At 31.1% G+C, this 23,894-nt stretch overlaps 2 protein-coding genes across 3 annotated transcripts in view; one reads left to right on the forward strand and one right to left on the reverse strand.

Annotated features, from left to right (window-relative positions):
* Nucleotides 1–10,443, forward strand: part of LOC411023 (cadherin-23) — a 43,025-nt gene extending 32,582 nt beyond the window's left edge. Inside the window, exons 33-39 of the mRNA XM_026440246.1 lie at nt 28–354; nt 429–792; nt 876–1,098; nt 1,193–1,439; nt 1,624–1,849; nt 1,940–2,291; nt 2,432–10,443. Coding sequence (XP_026296031.1) covers nt 28–354; nt 429–792; nt 876–1,098; nt 1,193–1,439; nt 1,624–1,849; nt 1,940–2,291; nt 2,432–9,923 — 9,231 coding nt within the window. The 3' untranslated portion in view covers nt 9,924–10,443. The remainder of the gene's footprint in view (nt 1–27; nt 355–428; nt 793–875; nt 1,099–1,192; nt 1,440–1,623; nt 1,850–1,939; nt 2,292–2,431) is intronic.
* Nucleotides 10,444–23,374: 12,931 nt separating this feature from the next.
* The window catches only part of LOC550811 (protein timeless homolog), a 180,496-nt gene continuing 179,976 nt past the window's right edge, over nt 23,375–23,894 (reverse strand). Inside the window, exons 27-28 of one of the 2 annotated variants that reach the window (XM_006565432.3) lie at nt 23,764–23,868; nt 23,375–23,679 (exon numbers count right to left, since the gene is read on the reverse strand). In XM_006565432.3, coding sequence (XP_006565495.2) covers nt 23,456–23,679; nt 23,764–23,868 — 329 coding nt within the window. In that variant the 3' untranslated portion in view covers nt 23,375–23,455. The remainder of the gene's footprint in view (nt 23,680–23,763; nt 23,869–23,894) is intronic. The other variant, XM_006565433.3, reaches the window with a different exon arrangement.

A 23,894-nucleotide genomic window follows, 5' to 3' on the forward strand; every position in this document is an offset into this window, starting at 1 on the left:
ATCTATCCTTTTCTTCCTTCTCACCAGGTGCACGCAACCGACAAAGACACAGGTATCTACGGAAGTGTACGATACACCGATATAAGAGGGGAGGGTGGCGAAGCTTTCACCATGGAGCCAGACACGGGATTGATAACCGTCAGCATGGGTTCCTCTTTGGATCGAGAAGTAAGAGCAAGATTCGTGTTAACCGTGGAAGCACGAGACGAGAATGGGGATGGAAACAGAGGTGTCGTTCCTTTAATAGTTAATTTATTAGACGTCAATGACAATCCACCGATATTCGAGAAGGACGTTTACGAGTTCGCGTTGAACTCTGATCTCACCAACTTTACATTGCCAGCTTTTATAAAGGTATAATTTTTATACGATTTTATTCGAGATATTTTTTTTTCTCTCTTTTTCAATTGAACGACAAATGTCGACAGGCTATCGACGCTGACTCAGAGCCGCCCAATAACGTGGTCAGATACGAGATAATCCACGGAAATTACGAGAACAAGTTCTATTTGAACGAAACGAGCGGTGAATTGACACTTTTGTCGCCAATTACGAAAATCAGGCGGAAGAAGCAGAGCGCTTACGACAGATTTTCGAAGAAAGCGGGGACGAAATTTGTGAAAAATCGAGGAGAAATCGATCACCCGTACAGGAACGAATTATCGATGAATAATCGTAACGGGATGAACTTAAATTTAACTAAGGAAATGGTGATGGAGGTGATAAAGAAGCGACGAAAACGGGCCAACGATGACCCATTGTACATTCTTACTGCCAGGGCATACGATTTAGGTAGATTTTGAACAAATCCTTTCCCCTCGTCAAATATACGAGAAGTAGGAGGAAAAACTTAATTAATTGGCCACTGATTGAAGGTGTACCCCATCTTTCGAGCGAAACGAAAATTCGAATATTGAGTGGTGTCGCCATGGAGGCGCGGATAATGATGTTCGTGGTGCCGGGAGAACAACCAGATTCAACGAAAACTGCCGAGACTTTAGCTGCTATCACAGGTGGCCGAGTCACCGTTTTAGAAACTCGCCCTTATATCCAACAGAATCATACGGGGATTTTTGGAGGAGGAGGAGGAGGGAAAAAGTGAAGATAATCATAATAACGTTTACTTTTCTTACTTAATTCAAGTAGCTTCAATCAACTTCAAATAGAACTTGAAGATATTCTTGTTCCTCAGGAGTATCGTCATAGCTCGAGTTGAACAAACGGAGCCAGGCACATCATTGGTAGATGTGGAGAAGATTCGAGAAACTTTGGCTGCGAACGGGGTCGGAATTATCGGTGGAACCGATGCGATTATGAATGCAACGAATATCGACAATACAAAAGTTCCACTCGATGGAACGCCTAAACATACCACTGCTAACGATGGCCAAACAACTGTTATCAATAACACGATTATCACCGCTCAAAACGAAGAAGTGGTACGTGGTAATATATTATATATAATATAAAAATTGAGATTAATTATATATTAAAAAATATAATTAAATATATAATAAAAATTAATAAAGATTAAAGCTGAATTAATTATATACGGTAATTAAACTTTCATACGATAAGTTTAAGTTAAAAGTTAAATTTTAAAAAGGTAGTATTTTTTTTCAGACCGTATACAAAGCAGAAAACAAATTGTTATTCTGGCTTCTGATAATACTGGGTCTACTAATGCTCTTGGCCGTCGCCATATTGATTGCTTGCTGCATATGTCCCGGATGTCCGTTTTACATGGCGCCCAGAAAAAGGCGAGTACATTCTTCAGAAACGTTGGTCGTAAGAGCGGACGGAAGGCCGAAGAGGCATCTTCATCGACAACCGGCAGTACCCGTCGAAGGTATAAACCGTATTTCAATCTACAATTTCCTTCGTAATTTTAATTTTAATAATTTTAATTAATTTTTATTAAAGTGAATTCGTATTTCAGTATCGTGGAATGGAAGGAAACAAGCGTGGAGCGCGGATCCGACGAGAAGAAATTGGCAATTCAACAAAAGGAACGTGAAAAATTGTTCCCTTCCCGGGGATGTTGCCTACATTTCCGGCCAACCGAACGATATTCACACCAGCCTCGAGGCTCAAAGATTGAGAGACGGAATAGGGAGACGTTCTTACGACCATTCGAGGAGGAGCAGGATGAACGAGCAAGAAAGAATGTACATGGAGGATATCGAAGATCAAAAGGGAAGGGGTGGTTACCGCACTGCCGAGTTGGAATCTTTGCAACGGCACGAGATGGACAGAGGTTCGGACCTGCAACATCAGGCTTACAGGCAAAGGTAAACGATCACTTTGTCTCTCGTCTCTCATCGACCCAATCAAATTCCATTCAACAATTCCATTCTTTTCAAAGACGATCTAATAAAAAAAGGGAAGAACATTGTGAAATTTAAAACTTAATAATTATTACACATTCCAGATTCGTGGAACACGACACGAACGAAGAAACGACGGTGAGAGAGCAACACTTTTTCCGCGAGGGAAACGCCGAAGTGCTTCGACTCGTAACACGAGGGCAAGTAGAAGACAACGCGTCTCACCAACCACCACATCCTCACCGTCCGCCAACTTTAATCATAGACGGTAAGGATATAATTCTGCAAAGATTCATAGAGGACCAGAAGTCAAGGCACGAGTTGTCGATGCAGGACATCGAGGCAGCTCGTAGCATGGAATCGCATCAACGATCGAAAGATGTTTGCAACCAGCAACAACCGGAGATAATCTTGATACCGGAAAGGTTGGAGCTCGGGCACAGGCAACACGTGGAGGAGATCGGGCCCAACGTTCAGAGGCTCGTGATTGATCACGATCGTGATTACGATTCTCGTAAGGGAAAGGAGCCTCGTGCGATGAGAGAAACGATGAGGCAAGAGAAACAAGAGGCCGGCTCGATCGCCGACAGGCCGACGTTGATCGTTGCCAAGGAACAATCGGACAACGCCCAGTATCCGTTCCACGATTTGGAATTGGCGAGGCAAAACGTTTTGTTGACGCGGTTATTGTTGGAGAAAGAGAATCGAAGAGCGGGCGTGATGGATTCTACCAGCTACTTGGAGACGCAGAGTCTGCCCGGCCAGGTGGCTATAGCCACTCAAACGGATAGAACGGCGGCCACTCAGACGGATCGGCACGTGAAGAGCAGAAGCGACAACGACGAGTCGGACACGGAGGAGTCGAGATACAGGAAGAGGTTGAGATCTAGGAAGAAATATGGGGGGGACGGGGATTGGAGACGGTCGAGAACCCTGTGGATGAAGTCGCCGATCGAGGAGGAGGGCAGCCCTTGCTTCGACAAACGATTGAGCATTCTCAGGAAGAAAGTGAGAGAGGTGAAGGAGGGGAGGAAGATCTCTCTGGAACCGGATGTGTTGCGAGAGATCTCGGATTCTTTGGACGGGAATGGAAGCTCGTGCAAGGGCGAGGAAGACGAAACGATGAGGAGTTACAGAAAATCGACGGAGCAGACGAGCATCAGTTACAAAATATTGAACGAAAAGGAGAATGGATCCTCCGAGGAGAGGAGGAAAGAGAAGAGTAGCGAAGAAATGACGGATGATCGAAGGAGGGCGAACAATGCCACGGAATCGTCCTCGCCTGAGATAAAAGTTCAACGGGAGAGGCACGTTGGCCCGAAGGAGAAAAGTCCTAAAAGGGAAACGAGGTCGAAGGCGCAGAAGTCGGAGGGCGTGATAAAGCCAAGTTTCAGGATTCTCGAGAAAGAATTTACGATGCTGACGAAGAGACTGAGCAAGTTGGGGGACAAGAAATTCCAGGAGAGCACCGCCAGTGACAGCACCTGCCAAGAAAAGTCCGACTCCCTCGCCAAGGAGACGAGAAAGGACTCGGATCAAAAGAGTTTGAAAAAAATGGACCCTTCGACCTCGCAGAAGCACGAAACGGCGTCAAAAGTGGAGCAGAAAGGAAAGCAGAGAAAAGATTCGGCCATAGCCAAGACGAAACAAAAGTTGAAGTATCAGCAGAGTCAAGTCATGAGTACAGGCAGCTCGGAGCTCGACGATTCGCTTGGGTTTGACAAACCGAAGAAGCCGAGTGTAGTAACGCGGCACGAGACCACGAAGCAGAAACAATCTGTCGGTAACCACGGGAAAGTGAAACGATTGATACAACAGATGGATCGACGAGAATCGAGAAAGCAAGTGCCCGAAGTGTCGAAGGACGAGGAAACGGAGAAACGGAAAGACGGATTGTCGAAAGGAACTCCGAAAGGTGAATTAAAATCTGAGAAGGTTGGAAAGGTGGCGGCGAAGGCGCCGAAATTAAGCGTTGCGTCTCGTAAGCAAAACGTAATCGAGGAAACGAGTACCAGTACAGAAGAGAGAAGGGAGGAAAAGGAAAGGGATGCGTTCGCTTTTGAGAAAAAGAGCAGTACGGATTTCTCGGAGAGAGATTTCTCGAACGGTTTGTTCCAGCTTGGAAGGGAGAGGGTCGAGAAAAAGATAATTCAAAAATTTAGCGATGACTTTGTTGAAAGGGAAGATACCAGTGAACAGAAAGTAACTACTTCGACGGAAGAGGAGAAAGATACGGCGAGCACGGAGGAACGAAAAGTTGGTATGCTCGAATCAAATGGGATACGCAAGAGTCAAGATTTATTTGACAAATCTACGAAAGAACAGGAAGAGCGTGTTATCAGTTCGAGGAAAGATGATCGTTCGGCTCATTTGCATACCGAGGAACAATTAATTACAGATATCAAGTTCATCGATATGGGTCCAACTAAAAAAGAAGAATTAGGTAAAATTGTCGTACGAGATCAGAAAGTTGATAAAATGGCATCTAAAGTAGAACCTACGAAGATCCATGGATCAATGAAACCAGAGAATGAGAGTATAAAATATAGCGAAGAGGGTAGAATAAAAGAAACTAAACGTGTGGATGAATTAGTAAGTAAAAGTGAGAAAGAAATAATTGAACGGGTTCGAGATAAATTGGAGGATTACATGAGAAAGGATAAACCATCGAATGGTTTTAGAGAACAAATTGAAACTAAACTTGATATTAGGATAGAAGAACCGAAGCAAGAAGAAGACAGAGAATTAAATGACACGTATAAATATTTAAAAGAAGAAATAGAGAAAATGTCGGAAGATTTGAAGAAGAAACGCGACGAATCCAAGAGAACAGAAGAAGAAGAAGAAGAAGAGGACGTGTTGTCAAGATATGTGCACGATATTGAGGATAAAAATGGCGCAAAACAGAAGGCAGAAAAAAGGATACAGGTAGAAGTACACGTGCCTACGAAAAAAGAGCACGATGGTAAAATGGACGCAATGCAAAAAATGGAAAAGGATATAAAATCTCAAGTTTTAAGCAATGGAAAAGATAGTATGAAATTCGATACTACAGATGTACATATAGAGGATAAATCAGAGGAAGAAAAACAGAAAGTAAAACTCGATATTTCAACCACAGATCACATTTCTGAAAAGGAAGATTCGACAAAAATTGCATTCAATGGTGATGATAAAGAGAAAATTAGCTTAAGTGTGGAGATTCCTCATAAAGAAGAAACTACATCAATAATAGAAACTGATAAACGAATAGAAGAAAATATTTTTTTAGATGATCGAGAAACGGATGATAAAGAAAAAGAAGATATTAAAATTAAACTTGATAATCGAATCATAGAAAGTAGCGAGGACAAGAAAATTAGCGACGAACAAAAAGTTATTGTAAAAAGTACAGAAGAGGATTACGGAGAAACGACGAAGGATTATAAAATTGCTGAAGAAATAAGTGAGGATAAAAAAATTGATACTGAAGAAATGATTAAAGATCAAAAAATTGATGCAGAAACAATCGTGGATTATGAAGTAACTGAAGAAACGGCAAAAGATCAAAAAATTGATAAGGAAGAAATGAAGGATCGTAAATTCGAAGGAGAAACAAGTATAGATCATAAAATTACTGAAGAAGAAAGCGAGGATTCAAAAATTGATGAAAAACAAGCAACTTTGGATCGCGCGTTAACTATGGAAAAAATTAAAGATCAAGAAGAGGATTATAAAATCGTCGAAGAAGCGAGTATGGATCGCAAAATAATTGGAGAAGGAACTAAAGATGAAATAATCGATAAAGAATCAATAGAAAAACATAAAATTCCTGAAGAAGCAATTGTAAAAATTATTGAAGAAATACCAAAAGATCAAAAAATTAAAGATGATACAATGGAGGATGACAGCATTATTGAAAAAGCAACTGTGAGTCGTATTGAAGAAATATCTAAAGATCAAGTAGTTAAAGAAATTTCAGAGGATTACGAAATTGCTGAAAAAGCAACTGAAGATTTTAAGATAACTGAGGAAGTAACTGTAGATCATAAAATGGAAGAAAAAGTAAAAGAGGATTATACAATAGTTGGAGAAAGATTCGACGATGATAAATCTCTGATAAAAACTGACTTTACTACCAAAGAAGAGATATCTGATAAAGAACAAGATTCAACAGAAATTGATAATGATAGAATTAGTAGGGAGGAAAGTATTTTCTTAGATAAAAAAAAAGATTTTGATGAAAAGACATTTGCTAAAAAAATTGCTACAGATGATCACGAAATCAGTACAAAGAAGGTTTCGGATACTGAAGAAGAAATTGAAAAGAAAAAAAGTATTTCTCCTGAAATAAAAGAAATTCTTCCTGTAGTAGAAATTGTGACAGAACTAATTAAAAGTGATGATGAAAAAATTAGTGATAAAGAAGACATTTTTACTGACAAAGAAGAAGAAATACCTATTGAAGAAAAGAAAGAAATTCCAAAAACTGATGAAATTGAAAAGGAAAGTATTTCCGATGATAAAGACAAGAAAGAAGATTCTGATAAAAAAGAAAAAGTGATTACAGAAGAAACTGATGGACGATCATTTAAAGAAACAATTAAAGAAATACAAATAACAGATGATCACAAAATTATCGAAAAAGAAATTTTAGAAACGAAAGAAATCATGGATGATCATCAAATTAGTGACAAAGAAATTGTTCCAGCAACATTAGAAATTGAAGAAATACCTATTGCTGAAAAACAGGATGATATCCAAATACATCACATTGAAAAAGAAGATGGAAAAATATCTCACGTTGATAAAGATGATGAGATTAAAGAAAAAGAAGATTTGTCAAAAATTTCAACCACTGAGGAAATTTCAATGGAAGTTCCTATCGTCCCTTCAATTGACATTAATGTAAAACAAGAAACATCAACGGACACAGAATCAATCGAGGATCACGCCAGTAAAAAGGATAATGTTTTCTCAGAAATGTTTAAAGCTGTCCATTCGTTAGTCGATAAATTGACGAACGGGAAAAGATCAAGAAAGACAAGTGTAGAAGAGGTTGCAATCACTGAATTTCATTCAGATGATAAAATTATCCAGAAAGAAGTGTTACCTCCTGACGATGACAAGGAGAAACATCAAGAAGAAAGTTCGATTACCAGCGAATCACCCGCTTCTCGAGTGGATAATGATTCGATAAAATTAATGGAAGAGCAAATGGACGATAAGAATATTATGAAAGATAAATCTCTCGATACCACAGATGAGAAAGTAGCTATCAGTCCAGAGGAAACAGACAAAAGCATGCAAATTGATGTCGTGTCAGACTCGAAGAAAACAGAATCCGACGAAAGTTTGGGGATAGACAAATCTCCGAAGGAGAAAGAGGACGAAGAAGAAACGATAAAATTAATATTGGAAAAACCTCTCTTGGAAGAAGTAGAAATCGATAAACCTTTAAAACACGATTCGGCGTCGTTGATGCAACCAGCGGACGAAAAAATGAAGGATAGCAAGGATATCGTCGACGAAATATTATCCAAGAAAACAATCGAAATAAGCGAGGAGTCGAAAGAAGCGATCCCAGATAACGAAAGGATGGATGTCGAGCCGAATGTACGAATTGGCGAGGAGGAGTTGTCGCTCGTACCAACGTCAAGCGAAGCGAGCGCCAGTTTCCAAGAGATCGAATCGCCTCGAAGTTGTTCACAGACGTGCGAGACGACTACAAAGGAAAAGTTAGTCTCTGACTCCATTATATCCGAAACTTCAACAGATTCCGCGAAAACATTGGAATTTGAAAAGCAATTGAAGTCAGCAGAAAGCAAACAGATTGAATTACAAGAAATGGAACAATTTGTCGAGGGAGAAAGTTTCATCGCGGGAGGCGGGATTCAGAGGGAAAGAGCAACGTTTCCCGAGGGACAATCGCGGGAGAGCGCGGAATCTGATGTGCACACGATTGTTTACAGGGACGAATCGGATAAGCGAGAAGATCGAACTAAAGAGGAAATGGATAAAACTTTGAAGGGACGTGTAGAGGAGGAGGGGAGGATACCTGTTGAGGAAGAATACGTAAGCCTTCCACTTTTTACGAGCATAATAGATACGATGGATGATTCCGAGGACAGTGATTCATCGAGCGATATTTCCAGGAAGACAACGTTAACCACCAGACCGTATCAAACCCCGCGAAATCGTGCTCGACAGGTTCCCGAGAGTGAGAGTAGCCAAACGGAGGAAGTGGCTGAAACGGCAAGTGTTGGGGACGAGGAACAAGCGATATTAGCTGTCGAGGTGATAGGAAATGGAAACGTGGACTCGCCGAAAGATGAAAGGATGCTTGAAAAAGTTGAAGACGCGGGTATGGAACGAGCTCCTTCGACGAGATCAACCGACGAGGCGGTGGAAGGCGAAGAAACTGGATCGAGAGAAGAATTTATAAATGTACAACCGTGTTTTAGCGGAGGAGAAAGATTAAGAACGACGAGCGATACGGAAATAGAATCTTCGACGAAACATACGAAAGACGCAAAATCTGAAACGAAACGTGGAAAGGATGGAAAAATTAATAGAGAAGACGAAGCGTCATCATCGTCGGGCTCCAAACTTGCAAAAACTGATACTTTCAAAGTTGGCGACAAGAAGGCGAAGGAACAAGACAGGAAAAGAGTACCCCCGCAAAGGAAGAAAAAAACTTGTCCCGAGGAATCTCCGGGCGAAGAGAAGACGACGCATTCTCAGGATGCAGCGGATCATCGCGGTGGGTATCGCGCGCGGGGGAAGCCCTCGGAAGATCGATCGAGGCAAAAAGATGGTGATAAAACGAAACAGGGGAGGAGAAGGGAGGAAGAATCAGAAAAGCAAAGGCAATTTGCATCGAGATTGAGGATCGAGAAGGATAAGAAATCGTCATCGAGCGTTGGCGAGAAATATCCGACCCCGTCGAGAAGCGGGGAGATCGATACGAGTAGAGCGCAGCCGAAATATATGGCGTGGTACAAAAAGAACCGAGAGGAAATGGAGAAGAGGAGGGCCGAGTTAATGGCGACGGATGACGAGGAGCAGCTTCCACGATGGTTACGAAGAAGCATGAGAGGGCAGAGAGCCGAGAAGGAAGATAAAAAGCAGCCGAGTCAATCGAAAACCGCTGACACGACACCGCGGACGAGACGCAAAGTTAAACCTTTGGTAAACGTTGAATCCGAACAATTGAAGGCCATTGTTCGCCAAGGTAGAAAATTAAGGAGAGCCGAAGGGGGGAGGAACGAAGATCCACCGGTACAGATATTCGCCACGACTCCGCCCCACGATCCCAAGCATCATTTGACGCAACATTCCGAATATAAATACGAGAAAGCGCCCGCGCCGTTCTACCTCCACCCCCCTCCTCCCCCCCATCCCTCGCCCCAATTGTCGCCAGAACATTTCGAAATTCCGCCAACGATGGAACGCGGACGTACGGATGAAGAATTCGATTCCGGGATAGCGGTGTCGTTACAGGCTGGAAACAGGCGGCACCAACAATTATTGGAAAAGAAGAGTGTGTTCGATATCGCGTATAGCGAAGCGGCACCCTCTCAATTACGTTCAGACAGTACCACACCTCCGTCCTAAGGTAGCGTAATGATATTGGAATCGTTTTGTTTTGTCGAGGAATCTCCGTTGTTCCATTCTTTTAATTACAGAGGACATTATATATTGTTGAATATCTTTTTTATGTTTTATATGGGTATAACGATGAGTTAATGAGTTGAAAATGCGAATGTGCTGAACGATATCCTCGATCCATGAATTTTTAAATGTTACGTTTTTAAAAGAAGAAACACAGACAGGTTAAATTAAAAAAGAAGAATTAAATTACGCACAAATTGCAGGGTTAATTATAAAGTAGAATTTCAGAAATTGTTATAGGGATGTCACGTTTTAGGATTTGTTAGAAAATAAGAATGAATAACTTTCTTATGAAATCGTTGATCAAAGAAACAAATGTCATTCGTATAATTCATTATTTTAAAAAGCATTTTGTTAATGTTGTTTATTGCCGTCCGAAGAAAAAATAGCACATCGATTCGATGACCAATTTTATATTACGATTGTTATCTCAATATTTCGATGTTTATAATTATCTTGTAAATAAATACATATACATAAAATGTGTTACTTTTATTCGTATATTTCATTCAATGTACGATTTTTTTACTAAAAAAAAAAAAAAATATTAAGTTTATAGAAAATTATTTACTCTTTAAATTTTATTAAAAATTAAATACGAACTAAGTGCGTATATATTAATATTCATTTATTTTAACAGTAATATTTTTGTTTATTGTTCAAGCTATATATAAATTTATCTTTCATCTTCAATTTACGTAATGAGTTTTGAGTACCATTCCACGATTAAAAATAAATGATAATTATATCATGTTTATGACAACAGATTCGAGACTAACTTCTTATCGTTCCTGTTACACTGTTACAAAAATATCCTTGGTTCCGATTTTACTGCTCAAGTTTATCCGTACACGATATGCATCAGATAAGATGAAAGATAAAAATTTATCATCACGGTTTAAATTAATGATGTAATAAAATGAATAATTTCTGTTATTTTTAATACCGTTAATTATAAATTTGACATTTTGTTTATTTTAGAAAAATAATTGGAAATATTTTATACAAAAATATTATTAACCCGTATTCATGCGTGAAAAACTATAAATAAATTCTACTTTATGAATAAATTCTACGGATAGAATATCAATAAAAATAATTTATTCCTATCTTCATTATCACGTTTTCATTCCTTTTTAAATAATTACAAAATTTTCATTTCTATGTATTCTTGTTTTAAAATAGAAATAAAATAAAATATAAATTCATATCACTAGATGAGAGAGATTTCAGCAACTATGGAGAAAGATCTAAGTATATGTATTATACGTTACACGTACGAACAGAGAATGCTAAGAGTATACTGTTATCGACTGTGATGATAATAAAAGCGCGTGAGTGACGCCATTGGCAACATACGCAACACAGTATGCAACTTGTTAAACTGATATACATAATTGCAAATTTCGTGACGTGTTTTGACGAAAAATGTGACGTATCCGATGCAACTAACCTACCGTAATCAAGAAAATAATGGTGCATCAGACATAACCGGAGACTGGTAAATTTTAGGATTGGGAAAGTAGAAAAGATGTGTTGGTCGATCAACCGGTGCATAATAAATACTTTCGCAAGCGGGAAGATATGATGATAAAAACGATTTCAATGGAATAGGTAAGTACATTTTTAATAAAATTTAAAAAGAGAATAAAAAAAGGATTAAAAATAATTTTGATTTCAAAGTTATAAAAATATATTAATTTAAAATATTATATTTAGTTAATAAAGTTTTTATAGAAAATATTTTATTTTTTATTCAATATTTAAAACATGCCTTGTATAAAAAAATAACATGTTTTATGTTTAATGATATGAAAAATAATGAATAATAAAATTATAAAAATAATCTTTTAAAGACAATTCATCCTATATCAATATTATTCATTTGCATGTGATAACTTAACTAGAAAATAGAAAAATACTAGGTATTATGGATGTTCTCCTATTATCTAGAAACCATAGTGAGCCAGCTGTTTGTATTATCTACAATAACTTCATTTAATAAGTAACAATTGTGAAGAATTTTTATAAAAAGAAAATCAGAGAAAACTAAGACTATAAATAATGTGTATAATTTAATAAATGATTATTCGGTTCAATAAGTCGAGATATTTTTATATCCCATTTTTAAAACATTAAATATTCTGAAATTGTAAAAATTTAAAATATTATTTATATTACAAATTAAATAACAATAAATAAACTGTTATTACAACCTTAATTAATAACTCCAATATTGCTCCAATATTCCTCGAGGAAGGAACAAAATTATTTTATATTCATACTGATAATAAAATTTATATTTTATAATATATAAATAAATAAATTTAAATATTTAAAATATTGCAATATACATTAATTACGCGAAATTATATAATAATATATAAATAAATTAATCTCTCTAATAAATTATCTCTCACTGGGTGCACGTGAAATAAATTTATAAAATAATTTATCATTTATTAACATCGTGTAAAGTAATAAAGAAACGCGAAAAGAGCGTGCATGTAACAGGGTCTATACAGCATTTACAACGTGATCTACTTCATTTTGCAACTTACATTTCGTTGAAAATTTAACAATAATAAATAATCACTGATTTAGGCCTATCGTTTCCAGAGGCCTCCTCGATATATCCATCGCTATGCTCCCCCTAAATATCATCCGAGTTGGCGCCGAATTAATATATCAATTAGGGCGGAAAGTAGCAGCCTTTAAACAATGGATAAATGTTAATTGTTGTTAATAAAGAACACACATGTTGCTGATGCAACGGCGAACAGAGCCGTAGAAGAGGCTGCACCTGTAACACCAGTACACGAAACGCAAACACACCTGGAACCTTTGACCTTTTCATCGACGCTCGGCCCTACCCCTCTCCCCTCGACCACCCTTACCCTTTCCCTTCGCTAGCTGCAGTTCGATGAAAATGTTGCACCGTGCGCGATGGTCGATCGTACAAATCAGGTTTTACCTCTTACACCCTAGGAGAGAAGAGAAAGAAGAACTAGGAAACCGAGAAAGCTAGTCTTGCAACCCTAATTTCGTTTGCTTCGTTCGACTCGATCTTTTCTACTTTTTCCAAGGGATGCAATATCCTTCAAGGAACGTTGTTATAAATTGGGAAAAATCAAAAATAAATTTTTTACTCGAATCATTTTTTTAACTAATAATATGAATATTTTGTTGGCAAAAGCATCATTTTTCCAAATATAATGAAAATTTAAAAAAAATATATATATATTATAAAAAAATATAAAAAAATTTGTGAAGACTCTTCAATTATTATAATTGTTATTCAAATTGATTATTCTACTGTGAAACAATCATTGAAAAAAAATCTATTTAATCTAATCTCCCTCTACGATATATTATAACAATAAAATATAAAAATAAAATGCATAGAATTACAAAAATTATAAATAATGTATAGAAATATCTGACTTTTGTATTAAATTTTGCGATAAAAAATTAACGTTCCTAGTAGAAAATAAAAAAAAAATCAGAATTCCGATAACCCAAGGATCCAAAAGCGCTAGAGACACCTTTGCTCTCATACACAGCACGCACACATGAAAATCAAGCGGATGCTAAAGAAGACACGTTGCACGAATATGTTGGCATCGTGGTACGAGCGGGTCGAGATTGGCCCGGACATCAATAGCCATCAATCATCTGAAAATTTCGGCAACGCGGTGGACAACACGAGCGGCAGGATACCATCATCATAGTAGAGTTCTTCGGGACCACGAAACGGGGATAAGAGGAGGTGAGAGGCAAGGGAGGAGGGACCAGGCGAAACGTTCGATACCACCGAAAACATGGGCCAACTTCGTGTTCTACCTCCATGAATTTGGTTACTAACGTCTCTATAATGCTTCGTGTAGTATACTATGCTGTGATATCTGGACTCGTAGGTATGCGTGAACGTATGATAAACGTAGAAATGGACGGACACGAAGGTGCGTGAGGAAATGAAAGAGGAAAAGAGAATATGTTCTTAAACGTAAAAGAGAAACGAATAATAATGTCTGAAATTAAAAACGCGATATGATTTGCAAAATGTAAAATATCTTTCTTATTATATTGGTAAATTAAAAATCATTTAAAATTTCTTTTTCTTAAAATATATATATATATGTATTTCTTAATCAGATATTTTTCTAATAGACAATTGTGTGTATTCACACTGAAATAGATTAAATAATAAACAAATATAAAAATATACGTCTATAAGTATTTAATCATTCGTTTCGTTACAATAATTTCTTTTATAATGAACAAATAAATATGTGATTTATTTTAAAATTTTTGTTAATAAATATTTTAATCTTTTTAAGATAATTGAATTTATTCGTTATATATTCAAAGAAAAATATAAGAATAAAAATGTAAAAAGCTTGAAAATATTTAATATCTCATAGATGAATAATATATATAATCAAGAAAAATTTATTTCATCAATTTATTTTACCAATAAATCTGATAATTAATAAAAAAAACGAAATAAATATTGTAAAATAAATTAAATTTAAAGCAAACATTAGATGTATTTATAACGTAAGTGCCGCCATTGATACGCATTTCAATAGTTCAAGAATAAAGATCTACTCGCATTCATGATATCCTCGTATAAAAGCAAGTGTCCGCAGATGACTCGCGCAGTTGGCGCGCATGTGAACATGAATTACATGCAAAGACAACATGACACAGCATTTAATATGGATGCGCCATTTTTACGCAATAATACTACTGTGTATTAAAATGAACAATGAACGAATATATTTGCATAATTGGATAACAAATAATGAATAAAAATATTAATTGAAGTATTTATAATATATATATATTAACTTTGTTCTTTTTCTTTGATTGATTTTCAAGTTAATCGTGCTCTATTTTATTAAAAAATTTCTAAATAAAAAATTATATAAGAATTATAACACGTATGATTTCTCGTTTTAATTTTTCGTGTTAAAATTTATTTTAGAAAATCTTTTTGCTTCTATTATAAATTTAGAGTGCCAATTTGAAACATAAAAAGATATTTTATCATGTAATCTAACAAAAATTAATTTAAATGATATAAAATACGTATGTATTGATTTTAATTTTAACTTGTTCATTATTCACGTAATTTAAAAAATTAAAAAAAAAAAGATTGAAACTGTCTTTTTTTATATTTAATAATAATAGCTTATACTTGTATAAAAATAAATAATATAAGAGTTAATTAACAAGTGACATGCATATACTTTATATTCAATAAATATGATGCAATAGGCTATCAGTAATGTCAATAGTGGCGAGATCACGAAGAGTGGGGAAACGAGAGGATTCTATCCGCCTACAACCGTATAAGGAGCCCGCGCATTTACTAGGCGAGCATGCGACACGAGTTGGTCGCGCTTACTCACTCGCTGTTCTGAACTCCTAGTACTACGGCCACGTGTTTTGTCGACGCACGTCGATCTGTCAGTGGACCATCGACAAACGACCTCCACGTATATCATGTGAGCCTGGCAATTGGAAGTTGATATTAGAATGCACGTGGCTACCCTTCCGGAATCTCGATTGACGCAATCGTCAATAATATTTCTGATACCCTATACCCGTAAGAACTTTCGAAGCAAGCAAATAATTTAAATTCAAATTATATTCTTTATATAAGGTTTCGTTCTGTCAATTGTTACGAGACTCGTAACATGTACCTATTGTTTTTGTCAATACTTAATTAAATCTTGATTATTTTAATAGTAATTATACTTTCTTTTAAATGAAAAAATATGATCTTTTAAATTCCATTTCTTATATGTTAATTACCGTTAAAGAATTATATATTAAATGCTAATATATAAAAAAAGATATACTTTAATAATACTTAAATGATAAATATTCAATAAATTAAAAAATTATGTATTTTTTTGTAATAATGTATATATATAAATATCTATGCATGCGATCATATAAAAAAATTATTAAAATGCATATATTTATCAAAATCATTTTAAATATAAACAAAAATTAATAGAAATATAAGACGAAATCCATTTTTTTTTATAAATATGTAACTATATTTTAATAAAAATTTCTAATTTTTTTTCTTTGAAAATTAAGAATTTTTATTTTTTCATTACAGGCAATACTTTCATATTTTATGATATATTTGGCTTGTTATCTTATCTTAATCTTGGAATATAATCTTGCAAAAGAATTATTTAAACATAAATATTACGATACTGTGAAATCTGATATAACCTATTCGATCTACGATTATCACGACATTGATAAATGATTAACAACTGGAAAATTAACACGAGTTTTAAGAATAAATAAATATATATATATATATATGTACTGTCTATTTAGATATATAGTAAAATCAACAAACGAGTTTAAAGTTAAAAATATCATATTAATAACCTTGTACAAAACAGTCCAATTTATTTAAAAGAAAAAGAATTTTTAATAATATAGGGAAATTTTAAATGTTAATGTAGCATTTTCTATGTTGTAAATCGTGATAATAAAGAAGCTTTATATTATAATATATAATTATATGTCTATTAAAATTACGTGATATAAAAAATAGTAAATAAATATATGATAATCAAAATATCACTTATTGTTAAAGTTTGCAATAATATTATACACGAATAAAAAATAATAAAAAAGTAATAATATAAAGAAAACAAATTGATTTCTTAAAGTTTGAGAATATTTTCGAGGCACACACAAGCATTATTTTTATTATTAGAACTCTGAAGATTTCATCTTTCATATAAACAAATCATATCGATTTTACTACTATTACGTTTCATATACCTATGTGAGAGAATAAATACTAATATGTATATGTAACCATATATACTGTTATTTGTAGCTTCTGTATCAATATGAACGCCTAGTAACCAATCCGCGGCTCGCGGAGTCCTTGCGGCCACATTATGCATCATTCTACGAACGTAGTCGCGGTCGCGTCGTCGAAGGTGTATGGAAAAAGGTAAAGGGCTAGTCTTCGACCGCGATTATATTTCGATACATGCGTATATATCGTTGACACTCGCCAAGACTCCTCACCTGCCCATCAAAAGACGTAAAGTCATCCACATTGGCCAACCAAGTAACCGGCTTACACGTAAGAGAAGAGGTTGTGTATACACTACATGGTGTAATACATCTCGAGCCTCTTATTCATTCATGTACGCCTAGTAGTTACTTGGCGAAATGTGGACGCCTTTCGGGAACTGTTTTTCTTGGCACCCTGAAGTGTACCCCGGGTGCGTCCAATTACCTGTAAGGGCATATTAGACGACACAAGAGATCACACTTTTAGTAAGTAACTATATAAGTTGAATCTTTGAAATAGTTGAAATACTGTTTTATCGATATAGGCGTCGGTAAGTTCATTTTTCCACTGATATTTATTATTCTCAATTGATCACATTTCACTTATGATCACATTCTTTTCATAAAATAACATTTAATTTATCACAACTATAAATTAAAAATTAACATAGACGAATAAATATAGTTTTATTATATATGATTAGAAATTGGATTATAAAATTTAAAAATGTTAAAAATTCATGTTCATTTAAAATCATTACATAACTATCTATCTCTATCAATAGCATCTAAAAAGCGTGATTAAATTATGGAAGAAAGATTAGATTATTTTCCTTTTGACTACATATAGGAGTATTAAATAACTACTAATAGATAAATATAAAATCTAAATTAATAGACATTCTATCAATGTTTTACATCATATGAAAAAGATTAGATTATTTTCCTTTTGACTATATATAAGAATATTAAATAGTTACTAATAGGTAAATATAAAATCTAAATTAACAGACTTTCTATCAATGTTTTACATCATATGAAAATAAAAAATAATTGATACTTAAAGCATTAAAAAAAAGAAAAACGAATCTAGAAATTGAGAATTTTAATGATTTTATTTCAATAGAAGAATAAAAATTTAAATTTCTTTAAACTAAATTTTTTTACTTCTTATCAATAGTTACAACAAAGTATAAAAAATAAAATAAATTGAAGAAAAACATGCAAAAAGAATTACCTTTGATATGATGATATGATGATGATAGGATGAAATCTTTCTCTTGAGAAACACTGATGTACCGAAAACGAATATTTAATAAAAATAAAAATAAAAAATTACTAACGTATTTATTTAACTTATAATCGGCGAAAGCACTGACTCTAATATCATGATTATAATAAATAAGTTTAATTAGAACTGTTATTCTCTAAAATATTAAAAAACTGTTGCGGAACAAACACTGAATCTACCGACCACATTGCGCGTGGTCATATAAGTTCTCTGGAAATAAAATTGTATTAATAGAGATCTATATATAAAAGAAAAAAATCTTTCCATATTCTTTCTTTTTTCTATCAAATATTTATTTTAGAAATTTTTCAAATGAATTTATTAATTAATATTATTAATTTTTTATAAATAAAAAAAATTTATATATAAAAAGATAAAATGTGTATTTTTAAATTATTAAAATTTATTAAAAAAATATTAATATTAGTAGTGTAATAGATAATATTCAAGAAAAGTATAAATATATTTTGAAATGATGAAATATGTTATATAAAAACAATAAAATAAGAATAGAATAATACATACAATATTCAAGCAAAATATTACATTTTTCTTTAAAAACCTTTAATGGCATCCATATTGGAACTTTTGCCGCCTTTAAAATTGATCCATATATTATCCAATAATTATCTCATAATAATCTATAAAAAAATAAGAATTTTTAAATAAATGCATAAAATGTATAAAATTAATCAATCATATTAAAAATAATATAATAATTAAACACAAATTCCATCTTAAAAATTCATAATATGAACTAATTGAAAACGGTTAAATATATAAAAAAAAGAAACATAATTTAGCATTCGAAAGATTATTAATTATGTGACAAACACATATTGATTAAGTGATAATGTACGAATGATAAATAATATATAACTACAGAAAGAAATATACAAATACTTACATATTACACAGAAAATAAATCACAATCTCAAGAAAGAATAGAACTACACTGCACAAATATCGAGTACATGACACCATACTGCGTTACAATTTCGATTATCGAATCACGAATTAAATATATTCGACAGTTTAGTAACAAATCGAAATGTATCGAATATCGCAATCTTCAATTATTTAGACTATATTATAAAAAAAATATCATCGACTTTAAATAATATAATAATAATATTATAATAATAATATAATAATAATATAATATTGGAAAAAAGAAAAATATATATAAATATACAAATACTTACGTAATACACATTATACATATATAAACAATATGTATATTAGAAACACACATATTATTAATTTAGTAAAATAAACTTGATTTCATATATTCATTTTAATATGGATAAAAAAATATAGAAAACTATTTTAACATTAAATCTTATTAAAAGAAATAAAATCAAAATCATTAGCTAGAGAAATGGCATTTGTATAATAATTATTTTTCTTTCGAATATATTCCGACAATCGAACAATAATTTTAATTTAAATCAAAATTGTAAAATGTAAATATAAAGAAATTATATCAAAATGAAGCAACTAAATTCAAATTTCGATTCAGTAAAACACAAACAACCGGTAACCTCAATAGGATCAGTAGAAAAAACATACAGAAGCACTTAAAATACTAATTAAATTCAATAAAAATTGATTATTACATAAATAATAAAATAATAATTTATTATTTATTATTTATTTGATAATAATTTATAAATTTAATAAGAATAATAAGTAAAATCAAAAAATATGAATAAAATTACTGCACAGTCGAATCACTAAAACTAGTTACTTATTCTTACTGTTAGAATAACTTTCTACAGGAGATGCTATACACCATAATTCATCTAAGCTCTCTGATTGGCTAATATTGTAAGCCAATTCTACAATAGAAATTGTGCAAAAAATTAAAATATTGCATAATATATTTTAATTACTTTAAAAATATATTAGAAATAGATTATTAATATATTTATATATTATTCATTTTTAATTTATTAATTATTAATTATTTAATTTTTATATTTTTACATTCTTTTATTTATATATTAATTCATTTATCGATTATCGAATTTATCGATTATATTTTATAGATTTATTCATTTATTTAATGCTTTATTTATAAAACTTTTTATAAATCCCTTTGTTTTATTCATTTAATTATGTATTAATTTGTTTATTTATAAATTTCTAAATAAATAAATAAATTAATAAATAATCGAAAAGTCGATAATCGATTTGATCGTCATCGAGACAGAATGCATAATAGGCAACGTCGGAGTGATTTGACAACGCAGTGAGTGATTTCATTTATATTCCGTTAAAATTCATAAATTATTATAAATTTTGTTTATTTAATAATCTATTTATTATTGTAATAACGAAATTAGTTAGTGTTTTGAGTTTCTTTGTGTTTTTTCCATCGATCATTGAGGTTATTGTGTATATTAATAGTTTTATATTAATAATTAGTATTTCGTTGAATTAAAATTTGAATTCATTTGTTGCTTTATACTTTAATATAATTTCTTTATACATTTGTTTTATGATTTTGATTTGGAAATTGCTATTCAATTGTCAAGGTAAGTTCTATTTAATAAATAAAAAGAAATATAAAAATAATGTAAAAATGTAAATACAATTTTAGTTTGTTAAAATTTTTCAATTTTTTATAACAAATTTTTATAATAAATGAAATATATATATACATATATTATTTAAAAAAATATAAAAATTAAAAAGTATATAAATTATTAATAATTAATATAATTATTTCGTAATAATTTTGTATAAAATAGATTAAAATATTTTAATATAATTCGAATTTATTAATAAAACAATAAATTCGAAATTAAAAAAATGTACATCAATTATTATATTTACAATCATAATAAATTTTTATATGTATTAATTGATAATAATAAAATTACTAAAAATTATTATTAAATCATTGATTAATATATTCGAAAAGTTAATTTCGAACAATCGGTTAAGAACGTATATTTTCGTCGAGCTTCGGTTGTCTCGATTGTCTATAAATAGAAGGTAGGACGCGAGAGAGCAATCATTTTCTAATAAACTTTTGTGGAGAAAGGATCGATATTAATATAAGATAAATTTATATTTTTAACATTAAGAATAATTTTTAATTATTTATAAAATATTTTATAACAATTTTTATTTTATATTATAAAATTTATTCTATATGAATATTTAATATTGTTACAAATATATTATACATATATTATATATTTATTATTTATTTATTTTATTTTTATTTAATATTTATTTATTTTTTAATTTTTATAAATATTTATTTTTTGATTTATTAATTATTTTTTTAATTATTTGTAGATCATCTATCTATTAATCTTATCTATTAATTTATATTTCTATTTTCATTTATTTGTTTATTTATAATTTTTTATTAATTTCCATTTTTTAATTTTTACATTATATTTATATTTATTTATTTATTAATTTTTTTATTTACTTGTAGATTTATCTATTCATATTTATGTTTCATATCTTTTTTTATAAATTCATTTATTAATTTATTATATCATTTATTTATTTATTCATCTATCTCTTTTTTTCTTTATAGATTCATTTATTTTTTTTTGTAATGTAATATAACAAAATTTTAATTTATTATTTATTATATATTTGAATTCTTCTTTTTTTTCTATTTTTTTAGAATTATTAGATTTTCAATTTTTAAATTTCAAGATTTTTTTATTAGAATCTTAATTTGTATTATTAAAATTCAATAAAATTTTAATTTTTATTATTATTACATTAGTCTAGAGTTTTTTTTAAACAATTTGGACTGCATTTTAATTATATTATTTATATTCTTTTTGTTATAGATTTTTTGATGACTTCTGCATCCCAATAATAATCTTTGCATCTAATGGTGAGTCACATTAATTCATTCATTCAATTATAGATAAATTATAAAATCAAAACAAAAAATTTTGAACATTTCTTTTTTGAAAATATGTGTTGATAAAAAAATCACCTGAAATTATTTCTATCAATTTTTAATATAGAGTCAATTATTTTATTTTTTAGTTTTAAATTTTTTTTTAGTTTTAAATTAGTTTCATTCAGCTTTTTTTTACTATAAATACATTTTTTATTTTTTATTAAATCTTTGTTCCTTTATCTAATTTTAAATTTTCACTGTTTAAATTAATAAAAAGTCATTAAATTTTTAAAATCAAAGAATATTAGATTTAATTTAAAGAGAAAATAATTTAATTTAGAATTTTTAAATTTAATTCTTTTTGTGTTTATTGTTTTGATCTCATTTATCATTATTACTTGAATAAGAATAAAGCAATAGATATGAAGATCAAAATTTATAAATTTTTATTAGTGACTGACAAGTAATCATGCATAATATATTTTTAGGTTGTACAATTGTGTTACAATTTTTATTTTATTGTCGATTTTTTTGCAATAATATTCATAACTTAGGAATTGAGAATTAGCGCCATTTTTTTAGAATTTATAGTGTTTTTAGAAAGATATCAATAGATGGAGTTAATAGTCCATTCATCCTGTTTAAAATAATCCTAGTGACTTGCAAATTATTTTCTCCATTCCTGGTTTCTCCTCCTTATTCTTGAAGAAACTAGGAATCTATATTATTATATAATGGCATATGAAAATAAAACACGAGTATGGAATGATTAATAGTAAAAAAATCGATACATTAATAATGGTGATATTAGGGAAAAAGTTTTCTAGGTCTACCAGTTATAGGTTTAGGTACTTTGATATTTAGGAGATGGCGCTAGTATTCAGTTTTCTTCTTATTTCTATTATTTATTATCCTTTTTTTCTGTATTTCATTTGTGAAATTTAAAAATGGTGCTAGTTTGAATATTTTTATATTATCTCTATCTTTGTTTTATTAACTTGATCTTTTTATCCATCTCTAATGTACAAATTCATAGGTAAAAAAGATGTTGATTTCTAATTAATTTATTGTATCATTATTGGACTTATTGATTAAAAATAATAAAATTCATTTCATTTAATTTCTATATATTTTTCTTGAATATTTAAGATTGAATTTAATCTTTTTAAATTTAGTGTAGTTTTTTTATATAGGTTCTTAATACATTGTCTTTGTTCAAAGAGTTCCAAATAATTGTAAATTTAGAGATAGAAGTATTATATTATTATATAATTATTATATAATTTTTATCGCTATTTTGATCAAAATTGTACTTTGTATTACATGCATTAGAATGTAATAAATAATAGGATATAATAAAATCTTTGTCATAAAGTACATTATATTTCACAATTATACAAACATATATAATTATAATTAAATATAAATTTTGACAATTTTTTCCTTCAATTAATCTTCATCGTCGCTAATGATTATACGAGATTTTTGTTTTTTACGTTGCTCTGGTGCTGATTGCTCTTCTTCATCGTCGCTAATAATCATTTTTATTCGTTTTTGTTCAGTATTTTGAGACATTAATGATTCATTTTCTTCATCGCTATCCAATAAACGACGTTTTTTCACAGTTTCATTTTTTTCTTCAAACTCATCGGATCGATGTCTCTTTTCTTCATCTATGTAAATTTGAATTATAAAAATGAAATAAAATTATGTTTTTAATCATTTTTATTTAACATAGATATTACTTTTATATTTACCTTCAGCATTAACAGATTTAATTTCTGTTTCCAATTCAGAATCAGATGAATCAACAAGTAGATTAATACGACCACTAGATTTTCTTCTTTCAGGTTCTGGATTTTCTATAATTATTAAAAATTATTGTTTT

This window comes from Apis mellifera, linkage group LG4, assembly GCF_003254395.2.
Source record: "Apis mellifera strain DH4 linkage group LG4, Amel_HAv3.1, whole genome shotgun sequence".
NCBI classification, from domain to species: Eukaryota; Metazoa; Arthropoda; class Insecta; order Hymenoptera; family Apidae; genus Apis; species Apis mellifera.